Consider the following 26,556-nt stretch of genomic DNA (forward strand, 5'->3'; position numbering starts at 1 on the left):
GAGGAAGTGGATTGTGTTGGTTTTTTTTCCTGCGTCATTGCAAGATGGTCTCAGCTTTGGTGTCGAGACTCTCGGCCATGCATGAAAGTAGACCAAAGGTATCAGTGAGCCCTTTTTATGTAACTTTGTTTCAAAGTATGCTCTCTCTGTTGCCATGGCTGTATGATTATTACCTGCACACAGTAATCTAATAAGATAACACATGGCAGTCAAGGTCGGTGGTGGTTTGTACAGTAACAATTTGAGGTGCTTTACTTGAGTATTTCCTTTTTCTTATGCTTCTACTCGATTCAAGGTATTATGGAAAACATCTATTACATTAATCTGCAGATTCAAAACCTTTTTTCAGTTTATAAAATGTTTGATAGATTAAACAAGCCAATGGTATTTAAAATATTTTAAACCAGCTCCACCTCAACCAGCTAAAACAGTATAATGCTGCTTATATATTAGGTAATAATAATAATCAAATAATATATAATATACCAATCACAGAGGCCATTTTTGTGAAAAATTAGTAAGTTTTCCTAATAATATTTAGGTACTTTTTGAATACTGCATTACTTTTGCTTGTAATGCAGTATTTTTACACTTTTGTATTGCTAGTTAATGTCTGTGTGCTTCTTTCAACATCGCCTGTAATTTTAATCGCACACTGTATAGAGTCTGGATAACATTTTTATATCAGTAGTATATGTTTAGAGCTGCACGACTAGTCAATGAATCGATTAGTCCGTCGAAAATAGTTGCCGAAAATTAATTGGCAACTATTTTTATAAGCAAATAATCATACAAGTAATTTTTTAAAGCAAAAATACCACAAGTTTGCTGATTTCAGCCTCTCAGATGTGATGATTAGATAGTTCTCTGTGTCATATATGACAGTAAACTGAATATCTTTGGACTTTGACTTTGAATCTTCCAGATTCGGTCCAGGGTGCAGACACTCTCTCTATGTTTAAGAGTAGGCGTAAAACTTTCCTTTTTGACAAAGCTTATAGTTGGGGCCGACCAGGCTCACCTTGGATCAGCCCTTAGTTATGCTGCTATAGGCCTAGACTGCTGGGGGACTTCCCATGATGCACTGAGCTCCTCTGTCCTCCTCCTCCTCTCCATCTGTATGCATTCATGTAACATCAATGCATGTCAATAACTTGGCTTCTTCCCTGGAGTTTTTTGTGCTTTCTCATTTCGCAGGAAACCTGTGGTTGCAGGCCGAGCCATCAATCCTGTTGGCATCTTTCCCTGGCTATTGACCCCCTCCCCCACCCCTTCCCTCTTTCTTTCTCTCTCTCACCCCAACCGGCCTGCTCTATGTGAAAAGTGCCCTGAGTTGACTTTTGTTGTGATTTGGCGCTATATAAATAAAAACTGATTGATTGATTGATTGACTTTTACAAAACAAGACATGTAAAGACATCACCTGGGATTTTAAGAAATTATAAAAGATATTTTTCACTACTTGAAAATAATGCATCAGTTCCCCAAACTTTACATCAATGTTCCTTTTACATTCAGTGTTTTACTTGTGGCATGTTAATGTAACCTACATTGATATAAATCCACACCTCACATGCCCATGATGATTTTGGCAAAATCAACTCAAAGAATAACTGCATTTTTTTCCAGCAGTTTCTGAGAAATTTTGACGAATTGTTCCATGATACAGAATTACCTTTAATTGAGTAAAGTTTGGGACTCTTCTGTCATATCTAGCACTGCACCGTAACTGCTCCGTAATTTCAATCTCTTGTTTATTCTGTTTTACTCCATTTTACCTTATTTTTATATTCTATTTTGCTCTTTTAAAATCCCATTTATATGAAGTGCCACACAAATAAACAACAGCAGGTACATCCAAGCTTACATGTTTATCTTACTGCAGCTCAGTTGACCCCCCACAGGTCATAAATAATGTCTACTGCAGTGTAACGTATTTATGGCCTAATAGGCTGTTGACTGCAGGTTAAGAGGGTAGAGAGATGATAAATGAAGGGAGGGCATGTTTCTTTGACGTTACTTCCCATAGAGAGGCAGTATGGTCAAAGGTTAATAGCTGGCATTCAGCATTTTTATGTAAAATGTGACGTAACTGTACTTTTTTTTTTAGCTGAGTAAATTTTTAGGATTTTGCATTGTACTTAACACACAATTGTATGTGTGCAACAGAGAGGTTTTTTCTATTTTATTTTAATTGACATTTATCGAACCAGGATGGTCTCGTTCATTGTGAAATGTCTTTTTTTATACAGTGTTTGCCAAAAATATCAGCATGAAATTAGGGAAAAGCATTCAAGATAAGGAATTAAAACACACAACGTCTGGGAAAAAAGTGTAATTACAGTCTGAAGAATCACATTAAGATTTATTTATACATGATAAAAGTAAAAGTTTTATGATAGTTTAGTCTGGCACAATATCAGTCTGAAAATATCCTTCCAAGATCCAAAATGGAAAAACTCCAAATCTATCTTTTATGGCAGTTTTGTTGGGGAGGAGATATGACTGATTAAATTACAGTAAACAACAACTGCCGACAACCATTAATATTACGGTTGTCAAGGCGGATACAGTGTTGTTACTGGAATTTAATGTGTCATAACTTTACTGGCACAATAAAATATTGAAAATAGATATACTTTATAGAACATATTTAGACCAACAATTTAAAAGTAAAAAAAAATTACTTTTGTTGTCAAATGTATATTTTTTACTTATTTTTAAAATTTTGACACATTTTGTTATTCAGTTTTTTAAAGACCCTCACATTGCCAATTATATCTTAGCTCCAGCTTTGAAGAATACCATTATTACATTTACAATAAATCAAAGCAGGTGTGTCACTGTAATATCCAGACACTTATCACTGTTATAAAAAAAATCATGCCCGCTTCACGTTCACTGGTAAACGTGCCAGCAGCCACCAGGAAACTGGAAAGACTTCGTATCAGAGATTGGTGAGTTTCATCATGCCATGTCACACAGGCCATAAAAGAAAAGTCCAAAGATCAGGAAGATGCTGAACAAATAGGCTGGACGAGTAGCGGTAGCTGCCCAGTCTTCACCACCAGCAGAGCTGCACCAACGCTCACCTCAGACGACAGGTAAGACATGATGAATATCAGGTTATGTATGATATACTGTATATATCTATGGTTCATATGACTGGACATATTTAAATATTTATGATACTTTATACATTTTTAATAGAAATTAAATAATTATTGAATTACCTTCTCTGTTTTTTTTGACCCAGTGTTAGTGTTTTATTTTATTTATTTTTTTATTTATTTAATTTTTTACTTTTTAATATTAACTCTGGGTTATTTATAATTTTAATAGTTTCATTTTAAAATAAAACATGGTTGTTTTAACGCAGTGTTTGACACAAGATGCTCAAGTTTTACCATGAAATTCTTCTTATTAAAGTTATTATTACATGTATACATTTAAAAAGTGTAAATTATAACAGTTTGCAAATATATTTTAGTTTGACTGAATAACCCAACAGTAATATCAATATTACACTGATACTGTCAGAACAAACCCTTTAATGTTAACCCATTATTGAACAGTTGCTATATTAACCCAAATTAACCAAAAAATCCAGTGCTTTATAGTGTGTAGTTACTTTATATTTCCACTTTTTATTGCTAGAGAAAATGTATTGTAAATGTGTTTAGTTATCAAACATGTCATCTTTTTCATGCGTTCTCTTCACCACAGACGTGAGGACGCCACCGTGGAGATGAAGAGTATCCTGAAAACCAACAAAAGTAGGTTTTTATTCAATCACTGTCATCCATTGCCACTTTTCTAGTGGAGGGAGATAATGTGGCATCATGGAGCTTCAATCAAACTTTCATAAATGTTTATATATATCATTCATGGATGAAGTCCAAGCTGATATTTCACCTTAATAATGGCTTTGAATGTGGTTTAAAGCCTTATGATCAAATGAAGCATCAGTAACTTATTGCTTTGATTTACTTCCTCTGTTGGAAAAGTAAATCTTCCGCTTTCCCCTCATCTTTTGGAAACTAACCATGAGAAGTGATATCAACTGTGACTCAAAAGACGTTGCTCTCTCCTGAATCTGCAGCGGCGAAATCGCTGCTGAAGTCGGAGGACGGCAGCACCACCCAGAGCAGCTCCATCGGGGCCGTACGCTGGAACCTGCCCGACGAGGACGTCCAGGCCCACAGCTCAGCCCCCACCATACCCACCAACAACGTCACCAAACACTCACAGGTACGCTACAAATCCTTGATTTTGTTGACACTTCCCTTTTGTTATTCAGTGTTTTGCCTTGAGGCTTGTGAGTATGATCAATTTCACATTTGGCTGTTTTACTTTCACAAAAACCCACTTAATGAAAAAAACATTTAAATATATCTCTCTATATATTTAATACTTGTTATGTTCCGGCAGCAACACCCTCGTCAGAATGGCCTCAAAGATCTGCGCAGCCTGCAGGAGTGTGTGCAGTTCATCCATCACTGGAAGGAGCAAGTCGACCAAGTTTGCAAGGTAAGACATGGTAGGGAAGAAGAAAAAAATGTGAGTCAGTGGCTCAGCAGGTACATATTGTTATTACTCATAAACAGCAGTCCGATAGTCCGATTCAGAGGGGAAAGAGCAAATAGGTTGTATAAGTGCCTGTGCACTGATATTGAGGGCTTTTAACTCTTAATTTCCTTTACCAAGATGGCGAAATGCCATGATTCTTTACCAAAATGGTGTTGCCAAGATGGAGCTCCCAACAGTGCGACATTGCGGTACTCTCTCAGTCACTTTTTACCTAGTTTTGTTGTTTTGTGGGTTTGATGGGGAGGAAAACAGTCTTCCCCTCAACACTGATACGACCAAGGAGCTAATCCCGGATTTCAGGAAGAAAGCTCCCCCTCTGAAACCTCTGTGGATTAAAGGTACCGAAGTGGAACGGGTCGACAGCTTCAGGTTTCTGGGCCTGCACATCACCAACATCCTGAGCTGGAGTAAATACCTCGGGCGCAAGAAGGCGCAGCAGCGGCTCTATTTCATCCCTCAGCCTCTCAACCAGGCCTACAGAGGTCTCACCAAAGGTATAACTGTGCGGTATGGAAACACCACACTTAAGGAAAGGAAGGCCCTCAAGAGGACTATTAACACCACAGTGAGGATCACAGGAACACAGCTCCCCTCCATGGACACTCACCACTACAGGAACAAACTGCGGGCCATTCTCAGAGACCCACATCATCCTGGACAATCTCTGTTTAGGTGGAAAAGCTCCAGACACCAGCTAAGAAACCACTGACCAGAGAGCATCAGAATAAACAGGAAGCAGTTTCTTTTTATTTCTTTTTCTATTTTTTTTAATTACTTGACTGAGAGATCCGCACAAGTATTCCAGTGCTGTGGTATACCTGTACCTGAGCAAATGGCAAATAAAGTTTTAAATCTTGAATATGGAGGCTACTGTAGGCTTGTCAGCGCAGAAAAAAAGAATAGTTTTTTGATTTTGAGAAAAAAATGACAATAGAAGGCGGTACAGCCCAATATGGTTGATCATTCCACCCTGTTAAAGTTAATGGCTGCAGATCAATAGTGCAAATGTGCAAAGTTTCACTGTGACATGCACAGTTACAGGTCATTGCTTTTCTTCTCAGATATGAAGCCTTATTTGGTGTTCATGTTCAGGTGAAGCAGAATTTATGACGGTAGAGATTGGATAAGCATTGCTAGGGGGAATGATTATTTTGCTTGTTCATACAGGATAATGAATCGGTCAACTGATAGGACGTGTTTATTGGCTCTTTTACAGCTACATGACTCTCTGCCCTGTAGCGCTGAAGCACAGGGCTGGGACATGTAGAGTGGGTGTCAGGAGTTTTTACAAGGGGCTCATATGACTTCATCCTAGCCCTTTGGACATCTGTCAATGGAAAGCTTCCCACATGCGCCCCATTTAATGCAGATTTGGCCTGAAAATCAGCTGTAGATCTTTTCTTTAAATTAGAATCACCTAATGTCAGGTGGTGGTAATGTCATAATGAAACACCATTATGATGTGTTTGTATTGTTTTGTAAAAGGGTGAAAGTGATCCAGATGAAGGTACCAGTAAGAAAGAAGCCCAGAGTTCAGACCGGCGTACCGAGCGCAGTCTGGAGGAGAGCAGGAAACTGATCCAGGAATGGGCCAGCGAACTCCACCATGTCGACAAGGTCAGTGCTCACACCGACTGATGTGTAATCGAGTGGTAATGTCCTTAAATATATCATATCTTACTTATTGATTTTGAATCCTTAGCTCCTGTGGGAAACCCCATGGAAATCAGAGTGTCAGGAACAAGAAGATAAGAAAGATTTGGATGCCAACGAGGAAACACAGATGAGGATAATGGAGTGGGCGAAGGAGCTGCAGTCGGCCTCTGAGGTGAGGAGTCCTAAACCTAGAACTGAAAGCCCAAAGCTCATTGAAAGATTTGAGTACTCTTAACTGTTAGCAGAAACCAACACCTGCAGAGGAAATGCTTGCTGCTGTCATGGGAATTTAAGTGATTATCGGTGCATTCGTGTATACAGAGCTGTGGCGTGCATAGCGAGGAACTGGGCAAAGTGTTGCGTCTGCTGGGCCTGAAGAAGAAACGCCTTTTCAATCTGCTGCCTCTGCTGGAGCTCATCACCTGGTGTCTGCTCAAGGAAGACAGCACGGTGAGTCCCAGAGACTAACATTTTTACAGTTTCTTTAAAAGAAAAACAGAAAATAAGAAAAGAAAATGTATTTAGCAGAACTACACATTCAGGAAATTCATATCTTTAAGAAAAACAATAATTAGCAAGTTTCTTCTGTAAAATTGTGAAAAAAAATTGATTCATTGGAAGGTCAGAATGAAACAAAAATGGTGGGAGGAGACTTGAAAGAAAAACATTTTAATTTCTCAGAAAGCCATAAAAAACAAAATTGGCTTCAGCTCAAAAACCAAAACCAAGCAGTTGTTAACGTTCAATGTCACGCCGTGCAGGCATGACCAGGTTATGAACAGCCTTTACGTAACGTCATTTGAGTGAACCCTGCTCTCCGAATGCGTGCTAAGCATCCATAAATGAACTCCTTGATCCAGTTTATGACCCTGATCTATCAACGTGCTGATAACCTACAACAATCAACGTTCTTTAGCAGATGATAGTGCGGTTTACATGAAGAAGTTCTTGAATCAAATCTGGAGGAATATTTTGTGGTTAAAACCCTGATTTGACTTAATTCAGTTTGAGATCGGGCATGAGTACTTCACGTGACTTTCCGCAACTCCTGCACTAATAACCTGCTCCTTTTTGGCTTTCAGAGCACAATGAGCCTATTGTTCTGCATTATTGCCCTAATAAAGCCACAGGTCACCACAGCCACCTAAATTTAGCCATACACTAGCAGTGAGGGAAAGAGTTTCCTGGTTCAAACAGTTCAAGAATTTGCTGTTTAAGACTAATGGTTATATCTGTAAACAACTCGGTCATAAGGAAATGCAGGAATTAATATATGAGAGTGCTGCTCCTGTGAAACACATTTTTTATCTTTCGTTTCTGTCCCTTTTAGGCGATGATTCCACAGTTATGGTTACTGGCAAAGCAACGCACCTGGAAAGCAGGACTTCCAAGATACATCCCCAACTCAGGTGTGCATTTTTAATATCTGTTTATTTGAATTTGACATCTGAATCTTAGCTTTCAAAATGACACTGATTAGCCAGAGGAGGAAGTACCATTAAAACTCATAACAGGGTGACATACTGTTGTTTAGACCACTTGTTCTCAACTGTTTTGGCTGGTGATGCCTACTTGTGAGCCCTTTTCACAGGTTTCATGTAATCTTGTGCTCCTCAGGAGGTAAAACGCTCCAGGATTTGAGAAAAATCAGAAAAAAAGAAACTTAAGTGTAATCTTGTTAATAATCTTCCTCTTGACAGGGCCCCAATGCCCAGGTTGGGAACTAGTGGTTTAAACAAAGAAAATAAAATATTTCCCTCATTTAACACCTTTAGCTATATTAAAATGTATGTTTATCTATTTTCAGTTTGGAGTTGGATTTGCAAAGCAGCAGGTAAGATAAAAAAAAAACCTAATCTTTTCTCACATGCAACAGAAAAACAGCAAAAATCACATTCACAGTATGACACGCTCACTTGTGCCATCTGTCTCTCTTTCTCTTGATAGCCGATGTGATTCTTGACCCCATGACCAACCACGCCTGGCTGCAGCTGTCAGATGACCAGCGTCAAGTCCAGGAGGGCCGGTCAGAGTCCGACCTGCCTTACAGCTCGCAGCGCTTTGACAGCTGGCACGGCGTGCTGGGCTGGGAGGGCTACAGTAGCGGCCGCCACTACTGGGAGGTAGACATAGCCAACCATGGCTACTGGCGCGTGGGAGTGACCACCACCGACTCCAAGCGGCATGGCCGGTTCCCCATGACCCCAAAGATGGGTTACTGGGTCCTGTGGCGCAGCACACAGAACTTCTACGCCTGTACCAAGCCGGAGACGCCACTGCCTGTCAGCCTCGTACCAAGAAGGATGGGGATCTACTTAGACTACGAAGAAGGCCAGATCTCCTTCTACAACGCAGAAACAAAGTCTCACATCTACACCTTCAGTGGAAACTTCAGAGGGAAGCTGTACCCTCTGTTCGCCCCGCTGGATGGACGCACGCTCATGAGTATCATCCCGCCACACAAAATCTCAGTAAACTGAGAGAGATGGACCCTCATAACTGGACACTTGAAAGAATTCAATTTCAATTTAGGAACTGAGGATAAAATTGTTAAAAAAAAAGAAAATACAAAAAACAATTCTGCAGGAAGTTAAAGATGATATTTTTGAAAAGCGAAGTAGTGTCATCAGTTAAATTAAGTGTTTAAAATCTATTTACAATCTCTTCATCTTTAGTTACAAATTGACTGTTGACACGTAGATAAAGGCTGAACTATATCAAAGTGCTGGTGATAGTGGTAGTAAATAAAAACATATCCAAATACAATCATAGCACTTTAAAATATATATGCATTTCCTCAGAACAATGTTAACAATGAGAAAAACCCAAACTTTGAAGAATTGACCTTAGGTTAATCTAAAAATATTTATTTTTAAAAGTAGATTTAAATGAATAAGCTAGCCTTTAAGTATTTTAATGCCTCACCAGAAATGAATATGTTGAGTAAATTCCTACAATATCTAAACTTGTATGTGTAGACATGAAAGCGTAAACATACTGCATTTACATACATGCATGCACCTTACAATGCACTCTCAGATATACACATAATAAATGTTTTATGCACGTATCTTATATTGTCTTATTTACCTTTACCTATTTTTTTCTGACTTCTTGTTACATGCACATTTCACAGTCTGAAAGAAAAATCTTAACTTAGTCAGCTATTTTTTTTTACCAAATATCAAAAAAACTCTTTGGACACACATTTCCTCAATGTTTGCCTTTTGCAAAGCTGACTTTCATGCAAGAAAATACATAACTGTGCATCACAAAGTGTAGCTGGAGTGCAAAATTATGTAACAGATTTTTTTTTGGGGGGGGATATTGTACCATGACAGCATGAGCGGACTGGGATGGTGAGTTGTATTTACATCAGGACTCCCTCTTACAAACCCAGGGTCCGTACGCTTCACAGTCAGCAGCAAAGAGTCTCCCACCCCCCCTCAGGTCTGCACAGTCCCTGTGATCAGCATCCCACTCCACCGTCACCCTGCAAAACACACACACACACACACAGAGTTAGGTTCACTTAGCTGTTGGCAGTTCAGCATCTGAATCTAAATAAAACTCATTTGTATTGACATATTTAGAGTAAATGGTGATTGGTGTATAAAATACTGCTATAAAAATACATTATGACAAAGATTAAAGTTGCATGTATGTATCTGCATGTCACTGTATATATGTGTGTATATGGACCATAATAGTTGTATTAAAAGCAAATTAAACTCAATTTTATGAGGGTTGTGTGTTAATATAAACTTCGAGATTAAATATTTAATGTGTTTTCTGTCATTATGTACTTGACTCACACTACTAAAGTACAGTATATTACTGGGAACTACTGCATGTATATATACAATATATATTAGAGGTAAAGATTATAATCCTGCTTTTATTCTCTTGTCTCAGATTTTATTCCATTCTATTTATGTCACTATTTTTAGATTATGTGGCTTTTTTTTATTGTTGTTGTATTGTTGTTGTATTGTTGTTATTTGTTTCTAACCTATGTCATTTGTTTTTTGTGTTTTTTGTGATGTGGATGCTTCAGTACTGCTAAAGTACTCTATCTATCTATCTACAAATAAAATTACTGCTTCAAAAACACTGGATAAATAAGTACTTTGATCACTTGTTGTATTAAACGCTGTAATGGGCTCGAATAATGTGCATGTTACCAAAATGATGTCTTAAAATCTTAAAAATAAAAGAAAAAATGAAGAAATCGTTTTGTGAGCAGATTTCTTTCTTCAGCAGAGCTTTTTTCTTTCTGTTTGTTGACCTGCAGAAGGTTCTCCTCTGATTGTCTTCTCCGGTGTACTTCTCACCTCACATTCAGGTGTGCTACCCTTCTGATCTTGCATTTTAAAGACTAATGTGTCAGTGGATGTAAACTTACGGCATGTAGTGATGGACGTCGGCCCCGTCCGACCACAGCCACTGACCCTCCTGCTTGGAGTCGGTCAGTCCCACCCACAGGAAGGAGAACTGACGGAACTTCTGCAGCACTCCTAGAATAAATTCCTGAGGAGGAAACGACATTTAGAGGACATTATTTTAATGTTTCTGTCTTTTCTGTACATACGACTTCTATTGCATGTTTCTCCATCCCAAAAGACGTCTCCTCTAAAGTTTCTCTTCCTGATGTTTATTCCCTTTTTTTTTGGTTAAGGGTAATTTTGTGGAGTTTTTCCTTATCAAAATCAAGGGTTTAAAGATATAAGATGTTGTATGTTGTACAAATTGTAAAGCTACTTTGTGATTCTGGGCCATACAAATAAAACTGACTTGACTTGATTGCAAGATTATATTCAAGATGAAACTGAGAAAGGTTTTAATTGAGGACCACAGAGAGCTTGTGACTATCAGGGCTGCAAGTGTGAGCTCTTCAGATCCCTTTTCTGATGCCTTGGACTTGGACTTATGGAGTGAAACCTATAGAGTGTAACGATCTTCAAACTTGGAGGTGCTGATTAGTAAAAATGTCCACGTGAAACTTCATCTTTTTAAACATTATTTTTCTATATTTTGAAAAACATTAGGGCTGCAACTAGTGATTTTCATCATTATTGATAATTGTTTGGTCTATGAAATGTCAGAAAATAGTGAAAAATTACCATCACAATTCCTCGGAGTAAAAGATGACATCTTCAGATGTTTTGTTTTTTCCAACCAACAGTCAAAAACTCAAAGATATTCAGTTTAATATCATAAATGACAAAGAAAAGCATGAAATCCTCACATTTGAGAAGTTAAAAACAGCAAAAGTTTGGAATTTTTGCTTAAAAGATGACCAAAATGATTATTTGATCATCAAAATACTTCCCGTCAATCAACTAATCATTGCAGCTCTAAAACATATGTATGCTGTTTCCTAATCTTAACTTGAGCTCCATTTGATCTGGTCTTGGACTCTTAGGTGGTGTTTACTAGTAGCCCTAATGCTTCCCACAGGGTGTCACCATTAAGAAAAGTACATCTCCCCCTGCTGTGCACTGTGTTACCATCTCTGCAGAGTCTTTGATCACCACCAGGCTGCTGTTGTGTCGCTGGCAAAACTCGGCGCTCTCATTCCACTGACGATTCTCCTCAAGTCCCCTTGAGAGGAAGTAGCAGTGACCCCTCCACCACCGCCAGCCGTCGGGACACAAATTACACCTGGAGTCTACACACAGCAGGATAGGAACACTGATGAGAGCTAATACTCCAGCTCTTTGTTGTTTTAAACAGATGAAAGTGGGATACAGTAGGTTTTTGGTAAGATAATAAGTGAAGAATATGTCTTACTGACAAAATCCAGTGGGCTTGAGACGGTAAAATGTTATATTTAGCAGATGTGTGTGTGAGAGAAAATATAAATCACCTTGAGTAGCAGCGTGGAGCATCAGGTTCAGATCACTTTGTTCTTGCTGGCACTGCTGTAGTTGCTCCATCAGTTCTGCAGCTTTAGAGGTCTGATCCACTTCTGGTGACGCTGTCCACTGGACTGATAAAGGAATTTTATTACACAGGTTTTACAAAGTCAGACTGATGGTTCATTTTTAGGATTAAGTTTGTGTGATTTCAACAAGAAATGTCTGACAATGACAGGAAATGATGTTAGATGGAACTACAGACGAACGTGACTTAAAGGAGCCCGCACGTGCACACGGGTGTTTTCACTTATTTTGATGAATTTGATTTTTGCTCAGTTAGAGGTTGAGCTTATAGCTCCCCTGAAATAATGTGAAACCACCAAACTACATGGACCAATATGGTGCAGTCAGACTGAAATTTGTAGAGAGACTGACCTCTCATTGAGGAAATTATGTTTGTTTATATTCATGTTTTATAACTGCGAGGCAAAGTAATACAAGAAGCAGAGAAGAAGAGGTGATCTGTGACTGGATACTAACAGTGAAATGTCTGATAAACGCTGGTTTCATATTATTATCGTGCTAGTAATTCTGCCGGAGTTTAGATTTACAACCCTAACCATGCTATTTCCTGTCCCTGTTCCTCTTGGCCACGCCGCAGAATGTTAATGTCTAACTTCTCCCGCCCTATTAGGTGCAATAAAACTAATAAGAGGGTCAATCAATCACATTTTGAACACGACCGCACAGTCCTGAGAAGAGGTGTAATCAGGCAACAGATGTGAAAACACTTGTGTGGGTGAACTTTGACTTAAATTGAGATGTGAACAAAGACGGTCATGAGATGAACATACAACTACATGCAAAAGTGATAAAACATGTTCACACTTAGAAGACATTAGAGGATGCAGTGAAACTTAACGGTGTGTAAAAACATTTTAAAAGGCATATTGAGGTTAAACTAGTTTTATAAAGCTTCATATAAATACACTGAAAACATATACATACTGTATATAACATGTTATATGTTTAGGTCTGCATGTTTTTCTATTTCACATTTATACTCACCAAATAACATCAAAGACAAAATAAGTCCCATGACCAGGATTATTGTTGTTATAGCAACAGCCACTCCAGTGGTCCGATGACAAGTGTGACAGGATCCTGCATGTGGTAAAAAAAAAAAAAAAAAAAAAATTAAAAAAGGTTTTCTGGGACATATTTCAACCTGATGTCTCTTTGATCAACATGCATTCATTTTTAAAGTGAAGTTTCCAATAAAATGATCATTTACGCCGTCATCATTGCAACCTTTTTTAACTTTCAACTTATATAAAATATTATCTATGTATCCTTGTTAAGAATCAGATCAAAAATATTAGTTTTTGTATAATTTTTGAATCTTCGATGCCTCTGAAAGAACCTCAACATCTTACAGTAGGTTTATTATTCAAATTCTCTAAAATGCTAAGAATGTAATCAGTGTTTATTGCCTATATACAGTAAATACTGTATGTAGACCATCACCTTTTAACCTCTGATGACTCCTTAAGATAAAACTGACATTTTTTCAGAGGAGGAAAAGTAAAGTTGGACTTTGAAACCAGAGAAACTATAGTTTTGCTTGTTATTGCTGCGCAGTCAGATGATGAATCTTCTACTTACATCACTGTCACTTTAATCCCTGCTGATCCGAAAAGTGTCCCATTTTTCTAAAGCTTCATCTTTCTGCCTCATATAGTGATGAATAATTAGAGCTGCTCAGAACTGTTGATTTGAAAGAGACAGGATTGGCCAAAAAGTTGGCGAAGATGGAAATATTCGAAGACGATACCCTCTCCGTGTGGAAACTGTTCTTGTTTTTTAAGCTTGTTTGATCATTTTTATTGGATTTATGTTACTGTTGTTGCAAAACAACATGTATCAAACAAGTATCAAAGTTATTTTCATTGTAAGTAAATCTACCGATTGTTTTCTCACTCAATCAATTAGTCTAAATTGCCCGTCACAAGTCCCTAGATGTCATGGTTGCTTTTCAGAATTTCTTGTTTTGTCTGCTCAACAGTTCAAAAAGTTAAGTAGCTTATTATCATAGAGTGTTAAACCTCAAAATATTCACACAAAAGTACAGTTTATTTACAGTAGTCGTGTTATGATATGCTGTTAATAACTAACCTCCAGATGTTTCCCTCTTGGTATCATCTTCCTGGCTCAGAGACAAATCCATCCTGCTGCTTGATGCTCTTTGCTCTTTTTACTTCGACTGTTTAACAGTTTTTGACTCGTGATTACATTTTCACGCATCTAGTTGATCAAAATGTGACCAGTCCACCCCTTCCTCATATTATAGCCGCTCTCCTCAACATGGGAGCTAAAATAAGCCCCGAATTGACTTATGAGCACTTAACAGAGGAAGCTGGCAGGGTGTGCTGAAACATAGCACATTTAGTTATTATGCTACCATCGGACGCTCGAGCGGTTATACGCGTCACATTTGCATGCATGTTGTGTTATTGCAGAAATGCTTCACTGGAAGCAGTGGTGGAAAGTAACAAGTATTTCCATTTGATGCTACTTTATACTTCCTCTCCACTTTATTTCAGAGGGAAATATTGTACTTTCTACTCCACTACATTTATCTGACAACTTTAGTTACTTTCAGATGAAGATTTGACATAATGGATAATATAACAAGCTTTTAAAATACAATATAGTGTTAAAGATGAAACCAGTGGTTTCCAACATTTTTGGCTTTTGACTTCTTACAAAAAGCAGTGTGTAGTTGGGGTCACATTTCAGATGTCTATAAGTTAACAGCTCCACCAAATAGTGATTTTTCCCTCTAAACTTCTCACATGGTTTCATTTCAATAAATGTTAAAAGGATCCAATATTTCACCAAAAATCAAAGATTAGAGAAAAAGTCCAAAAACTGAAAACAGATTTGTTTATCAGAACTTTGTTTTTTCTTCTTCTCTCTCCCATTAATCATCTCACGACCCCTCAGGTTTATCTGGTGACCCTTTGGAGGGGCCCAACCCCTAGGTTGGGAACCGCTGGACTGAACTAGCTAACAAGCTACAACAATAACATGCTGCTCTAACACTGACGCTTCAGTATTAATAATCTAAAGATGTCATATATATTGATATATCAATCAGAGGGACCAACCCACTGCAATAATTTAACTAGATAACTTCCGTATGTGTTTATCTGCTGACCTGACCTGCTCTGTCTGCTGCTTATCTATTGATTATCTTCATAATCAAACAAAGCCATCAGGTCAATCTGATTCTCATTTTGAGGTGTAATAAAGTTGGTTTCTTTTTGATTTAACAAAAAAAGCTAAAACTGCAACTGTTAAGACTTTATTTAAGCATAGTTGATGAAAAATATTTTCTCATTTACAGCTTGGAAGAAGCAGGAGAGTTAGTGTAAAACATACATAAACACAGTTTTTAGTGTGTTAGTATTGTTATTCTATCAAATGAACGTTCAACGACTTTTATAAGGACTGTGTGATGTAAAATCAGCTAGAAAAATAAATGATTTCCAACAAAGAAACAATCCCTCAAAAAAACTTGACTTTTTAATTGTTTAATTGTTTCTTTAGTCAGATAAGATGCATATATGGAAGCCCATTTCTGCCTGGAAAATTTAAAAAACTTAAAGGTAGACATGATGAAAATACAAATGCTCATGGTTTATTATCTTATAAATTTATTTAGTTTCATAATTTTGGACTTATTGAATCAAACTGTTGACCTACTAACTATTAATTTTGACTTTTACGTGTGTATTTTTACTTTGTCATGACTTTCTTTTTTTTTTTTTTCTTCCTGATATGGGCTCCCATACACAAAAACCAACAAGAAAAAAAAAGTAATAAAGTAAATGTAAAGAAGCAATAGTATTAAATATATTGTAAACAGTACTTCTGAAAAATGTTTATGATTATAATTTTGAATATGAAACACAGTCAGTTGATGCATATTTGATGAACTGTAACTAGATTTAAAACCACACCAAACAAAATGATAACTCTTATTCCTACTGACTAAATATCACACACACAGCTGCTTGATATTCTATTTTCTGAGCAGCAGCACGCTGCCAAAAGCTTTTAGCATGAACATGTTGACATTATGTTTCTATTGTCCCTGAGTTTCCAGTCATCCGCGCCAGGGTCCAGTTAATATTGTCCCCCAACACACTATGGAAATGTTGTGTCAACTGCATCAAAACACACACAAAAACACAAAAATGAAGAAATCTGTTAATAGACAATGGAAGATATCTGTTAAAACACATTTCCCCAAGTGGTGACTGACATACCTCTTCAAACACATGTTTCTTTGTGCCGTTTCTATCACAGAGCAGAGACTCTTTTGAAGAGCACATCATAGACAGAGTGATCTCCCTAAAGTCAGCGACTGGGGAACAAACAGAGTGTTAGATGTGTGATGAGGAAGCTAGAACAAGCTATGCTCATGCTGTAAAATTTGCAAATGGAGGAATGAATAATAGTTACCAGTTATATTTAGTACAAACTGTATAAATACTTCCAAAGAACATCTCACAGTTGTCATAAAAGACCACAGTGGTGAATTTGCATGTTTGGCTCGTTAACTCCAAGTATACCGCAAACATGAATATAAGAGTTTATATGAAGATAATGTGAAGCTTCGGCCAACCAAATGAGTCAAATCAAGTAGATATCTTTTAAGGTTACTGTCTTTTTAGTGCCAAATTCCCCGTTTGTGTTACAATCCTTTCACTGCAGCCGAACATAAGCAGTCTGTCATTTGTTTTTTACTGTAAAAAAGACTGTAAATGTGCCAGATGTCCACTTTATTTGACTAACTTAGACTGCTGAAGCTTCAGATAAACTTTTACGTACATTTTTGCTAAAAATTACTGTTCCTCATCCCTTACATTGAAAGCACATTTGAAGTGGATCTTTTAATAGCCAGATTTCCATATCAAAGTCGGACTCAAAACACTAGTATCTAGTAGCTGTTTTGAAAATTCTTGTTGCATAAACGCAAGTTTCAACACTCAAGAATGGAGAGTTGGTGCCAAACTACAACCTTTTCAATAAATAACCACCAAATTCTTTTTCATGTTGGCTTATTGTTTGTCGTCTCAGTTGATTTCCCAACAACAGAGTGTGTGAATGTAACGTTTTTGAATAGCTGACTCTCGAACCTCAGATGTTGGAGTTTCTCAAGAACATCTCTACCAGTTTGTTTTAACTTAACTGACACTAATGAAGAAAATCAGTCTGGAAACTTATGGAAAGCTCTGGAAAATGTAATGTTTGTAGGTCAGAGTGTCTCACCTGTATAATGTATCTTAGATGCAGGCTCGCTTAGACTTTCAGCGCTTGTTCGTACTTTGAAGTCATACTTGGTCCCTGACTTTAAAGGACCTAATATGATGCTGGTTTCGTCTTTCACAGAAACAGTCCAATTCTGGCCCCAGAAGCTGGAGGTGACAATGACACTGTAGTTGGCAGTCGCTGTGTTATTAGGGGCCGTCCACGTGAAGTTCACATGGGTTGCATTGAGATTTGTGACATTGGGGTTAGTAGGCGGCTGCGGCACTAAACAAAGACAAGAGAGAGAAAATGAGGCAGTGATTTATCATATTATCTTGCAGTTTAAAGACTTTCGTGGTAAAAATGTTTTCAATCAGGGAAAATAATGAGAATGACTCATTTTAAAGTTATGATCTGTACATTTTTTTCATGAAATCAAGCCCTGTTTTTGACACTATTCATTTTGGTATCTTTTTAGCAAGAGCCATTTGAAGTATTTACATTCTGTAATTACTTTACACTTTATTAGACCAGATGCTTATATTTTTATTTATGTATTTCTGACAAAGTAGCTGGTCAAGGAGTGCTTACTGTAGTATTAAACTGCACTTGCTGCGAACACGGTATTTGCAGGTGTTACCAAATCAGTCATGACCGAAATCTGAAGAGTTATTTCGTTAAAACACACAAGTGGGGGAAATACAATGAAAGTGACTCACAGGTGGAGACAGTCTTTGACACTGGTGAGCTGCTGATATGTCCGCTAATACTGGAGACCGTCACTGTGTACTTGCCTGCGCTCTTCAATGTGTCAAAGTTCGTGTATTGTTGTGTTACGTTGCCCACGTGTTGATTTTGGCCATCAAGACAGAGCTTAACATTGAAAAATGAACAACTGCCCGAAGGATATTTCCAACTGGCATTGATGTAGTCAAATCCTGCCTTCAATTTCAGGTTTGAAATCGGTTCAGGTTCTATGAGGGAGTCACAAAGTCAGATTATTGATATTCAGCAAAGCAGGAGAGAGTGTTTGTTCTCTTTCTGTCAATTATGGATTTCTCTCCCCACCAACATAAGCAGTAAATGTCAAGAGCATGAATCCAAAGTTACCAGTGTAGTTGACCACCGTCACTTCGTCTCCCTTCACAGTGTCATTGGCCAGTGCCACCACGCTGAGCGTTATTTCTGTGCACGTCGGCAGCCCAGTTACATTAATTTCGTTCTTATCCGTAAGTAATGGTCTGTTTGGAAGAGAAACAGTTAGTGATTCAAACTGCTGCTGGCAAAGCCAACCATGCATCTCCAGAGTGACATGTTTTCAGAAATTAAAAGATTTATTACAAGTTGTTACAACAATTTGTGTTGTATCAGTCTCATATGTACATCGCTGTGGATAAAAGCGTCTGCTAAATGAAAAATGTAAATGTAATGTAATGTAACTCGTGTCTGATTTTCATAGTTCGGGTCATCATTCCTATTGCATTTCCAAGCATTGCTCAAATTAAGTTGATCATACCAGTTTTAAATAAACTCAAAGTTAGACATATTTGGAAGAGAAAATAAAGGCGAACAGTAAAGTTATAACCCAAACCGTGCGCTTTGAACATCCATCACGGTTTACAGATTACCAACTTCTGGTTCAACTTTGATCCACTGTAGCTGTACACATTTTTGGTGCACTCACTTTCAGTTTTACCTCCAAATGAAGTGGATTATAGATAATCATGTTCATCTTTTTGCCTTGTTTACAATCTGCATGATCGTCTGAGTGCTCATGATTCTTCCCATTGGATTTTGTTTTAGCTGTATCATCATGTTCCCACACCTCAGGAACTACTTTGGTGAGTATTATTATCACTGATAGAAATTATAGCAAATACAAATAAACTGTAAGGCCATCTGAGGTCAGGAAAAAGACTTTTTATAAGGGAAGGAACAAGTGTTTTGTGAGTCCAACACAACCAGAATGCAGCGCTGAACCAGTTGAATTCCAGTGCTTGTGAAACGGATGTAGTGATGTGTGATTTAGGTTAAACTTTGTTTATACAAATCTTAGATAGACTTAGTGTCTAGAGCCATGTGGCGGCTATTTGAGCTAAATGCTAATGTCAGCATACTAACAGGCTCACAACGAAAATGATAACATGCTAATGTTTAGTAAATATAATTCTAACTAAGTTCACCAGCTTAGTTATCATGTTAGCATGCTAATTAGCATTTAACACAACATACGGCTGAATCTGGTTATGAGTTTTGTAGGTATTTGGACATAAATCAAAGTATTTGATTATAGTAAAAGTCAAGGTATCACCAAAGTTAATGAGATTTATCCTGAGTGGAACCAAATTTCATGGCAATCCATCTGATAGTTGTTAAGATATTTCAGTCTCGACCAAAGCGATGGACTGAATGACAGGCCTACAGCCATGCTGCCAGCATGCGTAAAAACAAACATCACTGTAAATATACCTGAATTTAATTAAGTAAATAAAGTCTGGACTATTCATCTACAAACACATACTTTTCAGTGTGATTCACAGCCATCACCCGGAAACCTGTGTAATTTCCTTTGGGCGGATCCCACTGAAGCAGCATTGAGTGTTTGGTACTGTCAGACACTTTCAGGTTGGTCACTTTCCCGGGCTCTGAGAGAGAGAACAAACAGACAAATGAGAAACGGTTGCGACATCATTTTGCACACTGCTTTCGCTGCTCTGTAGTCTGTAGAGAAAAGTGCAAGAGGTGTAACATACAGCTTACTTAGCTACATCTCTCCTGTCAGGCATTATAACCATTTTATGTAATATCAACTCACTGGTATATGTTGCTCTGTCAGTTGCTTTGCTCAGTTTAGGATTGTCTTTGTCGATTCCTGAGTAGACTTTGAATGTGTAGCGGCTTCCAGGTATCAAGTTGGTGATGTTTGTGGGTGCTGTGGAAATGTTCAAATGCTTATCCTCGTACTCGACTTGATAGAATTCCACGTTTCCATCTGGTTTGCTCCAGTTCAGGAAGACAGAGGTTTCTGTCACCTTGACGACGTCAATGGATTTGATTTTGTTAGGTACTGAAAAAAAAAAGAGAGATGTAATCAGGGTTTATAAGCGTGTTATATTATTTTCTGCTTTTCATAAAAAGCAAATAAAGTATCTGGGAATTTATCAGTGCATATTTTGATTTTTAAAATAGGAGTGAACATCTGATCGATAAGACAGGAATCAATTAGAAAATGTATTAATTTATAGATAAAAAACGATTTGCAGTGAAATCTTCTCTCCTCACCTGCTATTATTGAAAGGATTTTCTGAACTTTGCTTGTTTCTAGAAACTGTGTTGATCAGTTTTCTCTTGCAGTGCGAAAAATCTGGATGTTTGAACTCATCTACATCAGTAAATCCCATAAATATCACTGTGTAATGAGTCTGATGAATATGTGGTATTAAAATTATGAATAAATTATATCCCTTGAGCCAATAAGATTTAGTCAATTGGGCGGAAAAAAATAATTTATGCTTGAAACATTCGTGAAGAAAAAAGATGGAAAATGGTCATGTGGCCTTCAGACATGTTGTGCGCTCATGTTGATGTTTTGGCTCAGAGTATAAATAAGCAACTTACTTATCTTGCTCTAGTTGAATCTGAATAACTGTAATCTTAACAGCTAAAACGATTGTCAGCTGCCGAACTCACAGGTGTGGATGTGGCGCTGCTGTGGGTTGAGGTCTCTCCCACACTTCACAGGGAACACCTTGATTACGTAGGGGGTGCCTTCTGTCAGGTTTTCAAAGACATGCATCATATCAGTTGCGTTGGCTGTCAGATTCTTGTCACCTTGGATTTCTACACGGTAATGGCTGATGTCACCAGGCGCTTCCAGCCATGTGAAGCTGACGCTGGTGGAAGTCAAGTCGGTCACGTTGACTTTACCAATGAAAAGATCTGTGTTTGGAAATAAGACAACGATTGTGACGGGGAAGTAGAAATACACAGAAAAGGAGTAAAAAAAGCTGCAAAACTTGAGTATATAATACTGAATAAAACGGAGCACATCATGGATTAGATGATAAATCAATACAAGTTGTACATTTATCCTCTAATTTATAAATTAGTGTGGACAACTTCAGTAATAAGGTCATTTTTCATATTGCCCTGCATGTAAAAGCAAAAAATAGACATGTATCCCTTTTTTTTTTTTTTTTTTTTTTGGCAGGCTGAAAATTGAGCCATATTTAAATCAGTGTTAGATTTAATGGTTAATTTTAATCCTAGATAGCAGACAATGCAGGATACTACTTATGATTACTTATCTCATAGTCATATATAAAGTATATATAAATGAAGGCTGTGTTGCAAACTCGAGAGCTGTGGTTGCCGGGTCCGTTTTGATGTTGTATCTCTTGATGTATGGAGGATGAAATATGTCGTATTCATAAATAAACAAGTGGCAAGAAAAAAACAAAACAAAAAAAAACAACAGAACCAATTTGGCTGAAATTGAAGTGCTGCCTTAAAAAAATGGGTGACTTCCTTTAAATCGAACAAAGTTACTGCATCATCACCAAAACTAGGTGATGATATCTGTAGAGAGATGCGCCATTTTGAAAAACCCAAACAATATCTTTGTGAAACTGTGGAATTATCTTATAATAAATCTAAGAAAAATAGATGTAAAGAACAATGGGATTTACATTTGCATGTATGGTTGTATTTTAGAATACCGTTTTAACATTAAAGTAGGGAAAATTAATATAAATAAAGGTAGATTTAATTTAAAAGATACTGTTTGGGTGCAGTGCTGAGACTGGTGCAACCTCACCGTCACATATTTTGGTTATTTTTGAACTGTGTGAGATAAACTAAACTCAAAGTGGCTTTAAATGAGTCCTACCTTCATAACAAATAAAACGCAGAGGTTCTGAGCAGTTTCTTACAACCCAAGCCCCAAAGCTGAGCATGGCCACACAAGAGTCTTCATCGTTGTCCTCATCGATGTTGAGTACCAGTGGTATTATATCTGAATTACAAGTTGCTTCTTCTGACGTCTGTGTGCTCATCGGGGGTGGAGCTGAGGTTTTATCAGAGGTTGTCATTTCTGAGCGCGGCGTCTCCGAAGTCATGGTGGATGGAGCTGAGGTGTCATAAGAGGTTGTCATTTCTGAGTACGGCGCCTCCGAGGTTATCGCAAATGGAGCTGAGGGGTCATCAGAGGTTGTCATTTCTGAGTACGGCGCCTCCGAGGTCATCGTGGATGGAGCTGAGGTGGCATAAGAGGTCGTCACTTCTGAGTATGGCGTCCTCGTGGTCATCGTGGATGGAGCTGAGGTCATATGAGAGGTTGTCATTTTTGAGTAGATGCAGGAGCATCTGCACCCATAGACTCTGGCTATCTTTGGCCAACCAGGGTACCAGTTCTGGAAGGTGAGGGGATCCTTGTTGGCCCAGTGGGTCCAGTGCATACTGGAGTTGCTGGTGGAGTTGCCGGTGGAGTTGCTGAAGCTCTTGCGGAGGCCGATCCAGTAGTCAGAGGTGAGATCCTTGGCGATGGTCTGGATGTTATCAGGGGTCAGTGTTACCAGGTCTTTGAAACAGACCTGACAGGATGTGAAAGGCTACAGTTAATCTCTTATGTTTAATACGCTTAAAGAATTTGAATCTTTTCAGATTCTTTATTGGATCTACTTGGGTTTAGCTTTTGAACAAGAGCTTTAAGTAGTTTTAGTCAGACCAGACAGACATTCATGGTTCCCAGAAGATGAATCCACCTGTCCCCTGACTTGGTTCAAAGTGAAATATCTATAGGATGATATTTGGTCCAGACAATTAAAGTTCCCCACAGGATGTATTGTTATTATTTTAGTGAGAAGTAACTTCCTGGAGTCTAGTTGTCACCTTGATGTTGCCAGACAACCAGGAGAGACTCAAGAAAGTCCTGGTCAAGAGATAGTCCTACTCGTAACCCCCTACTGTCATTTTTAAACTTTTTACATTTTTAAAACTGTTTTTTGTACGGATTTAAGGAGATACAACATCATAATTGTTTTTTGAGCTTTTGAGGTGCTGGTAGCTGGAATTTGTTACCTTTGGACAAATCCAGGCTAGGGCCCCACCCCAGCCCAAACCCCCTAATCCTGACCCTCAATTCAGTACGATATCAGTTTTTACTGTACTGTATAATTAAACGCAGCCCCCCCAACCACACACACACACCTTAAAGATAAAAAATCATGACCTCATCAGCTTTTTTTTTTTACATTCTGGCCTCAAGTTTCAACATCCTCGTGTACATTAACCCGCCACCCATGTTTTACCTGGCAGTGATTCCTGGCATTATCCCAGGGGAGAGTTTGGTCCTGGTGGAAGTACTCTCGACTTGCGACACTGCACATCAACAGCAGAACTGAAGTGAAACATACAGACAGGAGTCAAAAGTTATTCTATAGTTTTCTCTAATCTGTCAGCAACTGAACAAATTTCTACCATTAACCAACAAACAGATTATTTACTATACTCAACAGTGAGAATTTGAGTTTTTCAAAACTGGCAGTAATATTTTAGACATAGCTTCAAATTAACTGTATCTTGCACCCTAATTAAATTATCCATGATATTCTTTTATGTTTGACTTGCAGACAATTTTACGGAGCCCCTGACATTCCTCAGTCTGGACTCAAACGGATGACCCCAGTGTTTGAATTACTAGAATAATTTAGTGAGAATGTTTACATAGTTAACAAATCTGCTAGACTGCCAAATTAGCTTCAATTTTTGAGTAAGGGCCCTTTAATTCCAAAATCTTACAGTACTTTAAGATTGTTGGTTCGGACAAAATAATTGATCTAATCTCTACATATTCGTAATGTGACAGGCGCATCAGAAGAAAGCTTGAATAAAAAAAATGTAAAAACTCCTGAAATGTGTCTTGATTTCTGCTGGTATGATTATTATTCATGTTTCAGTTTGCTCAATTTTCATCAAGTATACCGAAGACGTCACCTGGAGACATTTTCTGCACCAAATAAGTAGATTAAATGAAAAAACCCAAAAACAACTAGATGAACTTTGACCTTAAAAAGTGCTGCATACAAAATGACAACAATCACCATTAAGAAAACTCACCCCAACAACTTAAAATACAGATTTTAACCTGGAAAGATAACTTTCCCATGTTGGTTTCCAGTGGATCCTACACAATTTCACCAGATCACAGCTACTGTATTGACAAGAAACAACAGGTATCAAACAATATAAATATATTTCAACCAAATCCAAAAATATTTTTAGAAAATTGTGCTGAAGTTGACATGTCACTACTCACCGAGGCTACAGGTGCATCCTCTGATCTGTTGCTCTCAACAGAAGGAAATGATCTCTCGGTATAAGATGAGATCATATAAAACACAAAACACACCTGTTCCAATAACAGGTAATAAAACAGCACATTTGACTAGCAGCACAAGGCTCCATTCAACTCAGGTCAGATGACTACCCATCAACCTGGTTTTGCAGAAATGTAAAGGCAAAATAAACAACATTTGCATATGTTGTATTAACAGAGGACAAGGAACAGTTTCACTTTACGCATTTATTTTTTCCTTAGAGCTTTAATTAACAAAATGAAAAATTAGTACAAAAAAAATCCATGAAAAAAAAAAAAGACAATGAAAAATAGAAATACCTCTTTTAAAAAACTAAGTTCCCATAATAATCTATACGGATACAGAAATAAAAACAAAGAAATGCCTTAAAGTAGTTTTTTTTTTTTTTTTTTTTTGGCAGTGTAAAAAAAAAAAAAGAAAGTGGTTATATTAAAATGACAGAGGGGTCACAACAAAATGAATTGCTGGGGCAAACTAATTAATGACACAGTGATTTCTTTTTAAGGCCTGATAAGAACTAAACTACGTCCCTCCTTTAAAAGAACAGGGGATTTAGCTTGTGGGGTGATCCAGCCAGCCCCTCGGCCACCAAATCTAGTGTTGATTTTAACAAAAATAACAACAGTAATTGTTCCCTGCGAACAGCATCACTGCAATGGAAGAAGTGACACTAATGAGTTTCAGTATCCTTGGAAATAAAAAAAGAAATAAACTTACAGCTTTGTGATGAAAATAAAATTTTAAAAAATGGGAGTAAGAAAAAAAAAAAAAAAAAAAGCCCCACTGACAACGTGTGATTTCTGTTAAACCTGCATTTTTCACTACATTTGTTCTTCTGTTTTTATCTTTAATTTCGCTTGCATAGCAACTCTGATCAGAGCTGGACAGAAACATTTAGGGCCTATGGATCTTACCGACAGACATGCAAATAAAAACGTCTGAATTTGCATGAGCTATGGCAGAGTAATACAGCAACATTAATGGAGGTAAAATACCATTCAAGTTTCACAAATTTTGTTTTTTAAACAAATGAATGGCAGTGACTTGTGTTAAAAGACATGGTCCTTGGTAATAACGTCTTCCTTAATTATTGCTAACAACCAACCAAACTGGAGCTCGTTTTAACCCAATTAAAATCAGAATTACTATTCAGACAAAACATAAAAATAAATGTCGTTGAAAACCAAGAAACAAATTTCAGTTTTTGTCAACAATTTGGCAGCATGACTGACATCAAGTTTAAAAATTAAACCATTAAAAAAATCAAAATGAACACTGATTAAAATGCAGTCCCTCTCAATTTTAGGCTCCACTGCAGCCACAGAACAGATGATCTCAAAACCATTTTTACAGGACTTTTAAATGCAACAAGAGCACTGAGGAGGATGCAAAACCGCTAACAGCTGCTCTACTCTGCATAAGCCCCTTTATTCATTTGCATCAGTCAAAAACAAAGAACACTGTACAGTACTTTCAAAAGGACCAGGATGTAGGATTTAGGGGATTTGAGCAGTGAGGTTGCAAATTTCAACCAATTGACAACCCCTCCCCTCCCCTCCCTTCCCTCCCCTCCCAAGCATGTAGGAGAAACTATGGTGGCTGCAAAACTCATGAAAACCGCAAAAGGCCCTCTCTAGAGCCAGTTTGATTTGTCCATTCCAGGCTACTGTAGAAACATGGCAGTACAACATGGCAGGCTCCCCATGTAGATATAAAGGGCTCATTCTAAGGTAACGAAAACACAACAGTTCTTA

At 37.7% G+C, this 26,556-nt stretch overlaps 3 protein-coding genes across 3 annotated transcripts; 1 reads left to right on the forward strand and 2 right to left on the reverse strand.

Annotated features, from left to right (window-relative positions):
- The first annotated feature begins 2,769 nt into the window (after positions 1–2,769).
- si:dkey-219e21.2 (nuclear factor 7, brain) lies at positions 2,770–9,497 on the forward strand. The gene is made up of 10 exons (XM_044340551.1): positions 2,770–3,104; positions 3,727–3,776; positions 4,103–4,251; positions 4,432–4,530; positions 6,076–6,207; positions 6,293–6,418; positions 6,568–6,696; positions 7,577–7,655; positions 8,054–8,080; positions 8,194–9,497. Exons 2-10 carry the CDS (start codon positions 3,749–3,751, stop codon positions 8,724–8,726), a joined length of 1,302 nt encoding a protein of 433 aa, XP_044196486.1. The 5' UTR covers positions 2,770–3,104; positions 3,727–3,748; the 3' UTR covers positions 8,727–9,497.
- A 7-nt stretch (positions 9,498–9,504) lies between these two features.
- LOC122973214 (CD209 antigen-like protein C) lies at positions 9,505–14,650 on the reverse strand. Its single transcript, XM_044340552.1, has 6 exons — positions 14,283–14,650; positions 13,176–13,271; positions 12,116–12,238; positions 11,757–11,917; positions 10,652–10,776; positions 9,505–9,739 (listed from the first exon to the last, which is right to left on the reverse strand). The coding sequence occupies exons 1-6, from the start codon at positions 14,332–14,334 to the stop codon at positions 9,622–9,624; spliced, it is 675 nt and encodes a 224-aa protein (XP_044196487.1). The 5' UTR covers positions 14,335–14,650; the 3' UTR covers positions 9,505–9,621.
- Positions 14,651–15,461: 811 nt separating this feature from the next.
- Positions 15,462–26,389, reverse strand: LOC122974359 (fibronectin). The gene is made up of 12 exons (XM_044342323.1): positions 24,742–26,389; positions 24,543–24,636; positions 23,735–23,823; positions 22,315–23,017; positions 21,117–21,365; positions 20,242–20,493; positions 19,948–20,071; positions 18,537–18,667; positions 18,146–18,400; positions 17,448–17,711; positions 16,442–16,539; positions 15,462–16,339 (listed from the first exon to the last, which is right to left on the reverse strand). Exons 2-12 carry the CDS (start codon positions 24,589–24,591, stop codon positions 16,250–16,252), a joined length of 2,304 nt encoding a protein of 767 aa, XP_044198258.1. The 5' UTR covers positions 24,592–24,636; positions 24,742–26,389; the 3' UTR covers positions 15,462–16,249.
- Between the last annotated feature and the right edge of the window lie 167 nt (positions 26,390–26,556).

This window comes from Thunnus albacares, chromosome 22 (genome assembly GCF_914725855.1).
Source record: "Thunnus albacares chromosome 22, fThuAlb1.1, whole genome shotgun sequence".
NCBI lineage: Eukaryota > Metazoa > Chordata > Actinopteri > Scombriformes > Scombridae > Thunnus > Thunnus albacares.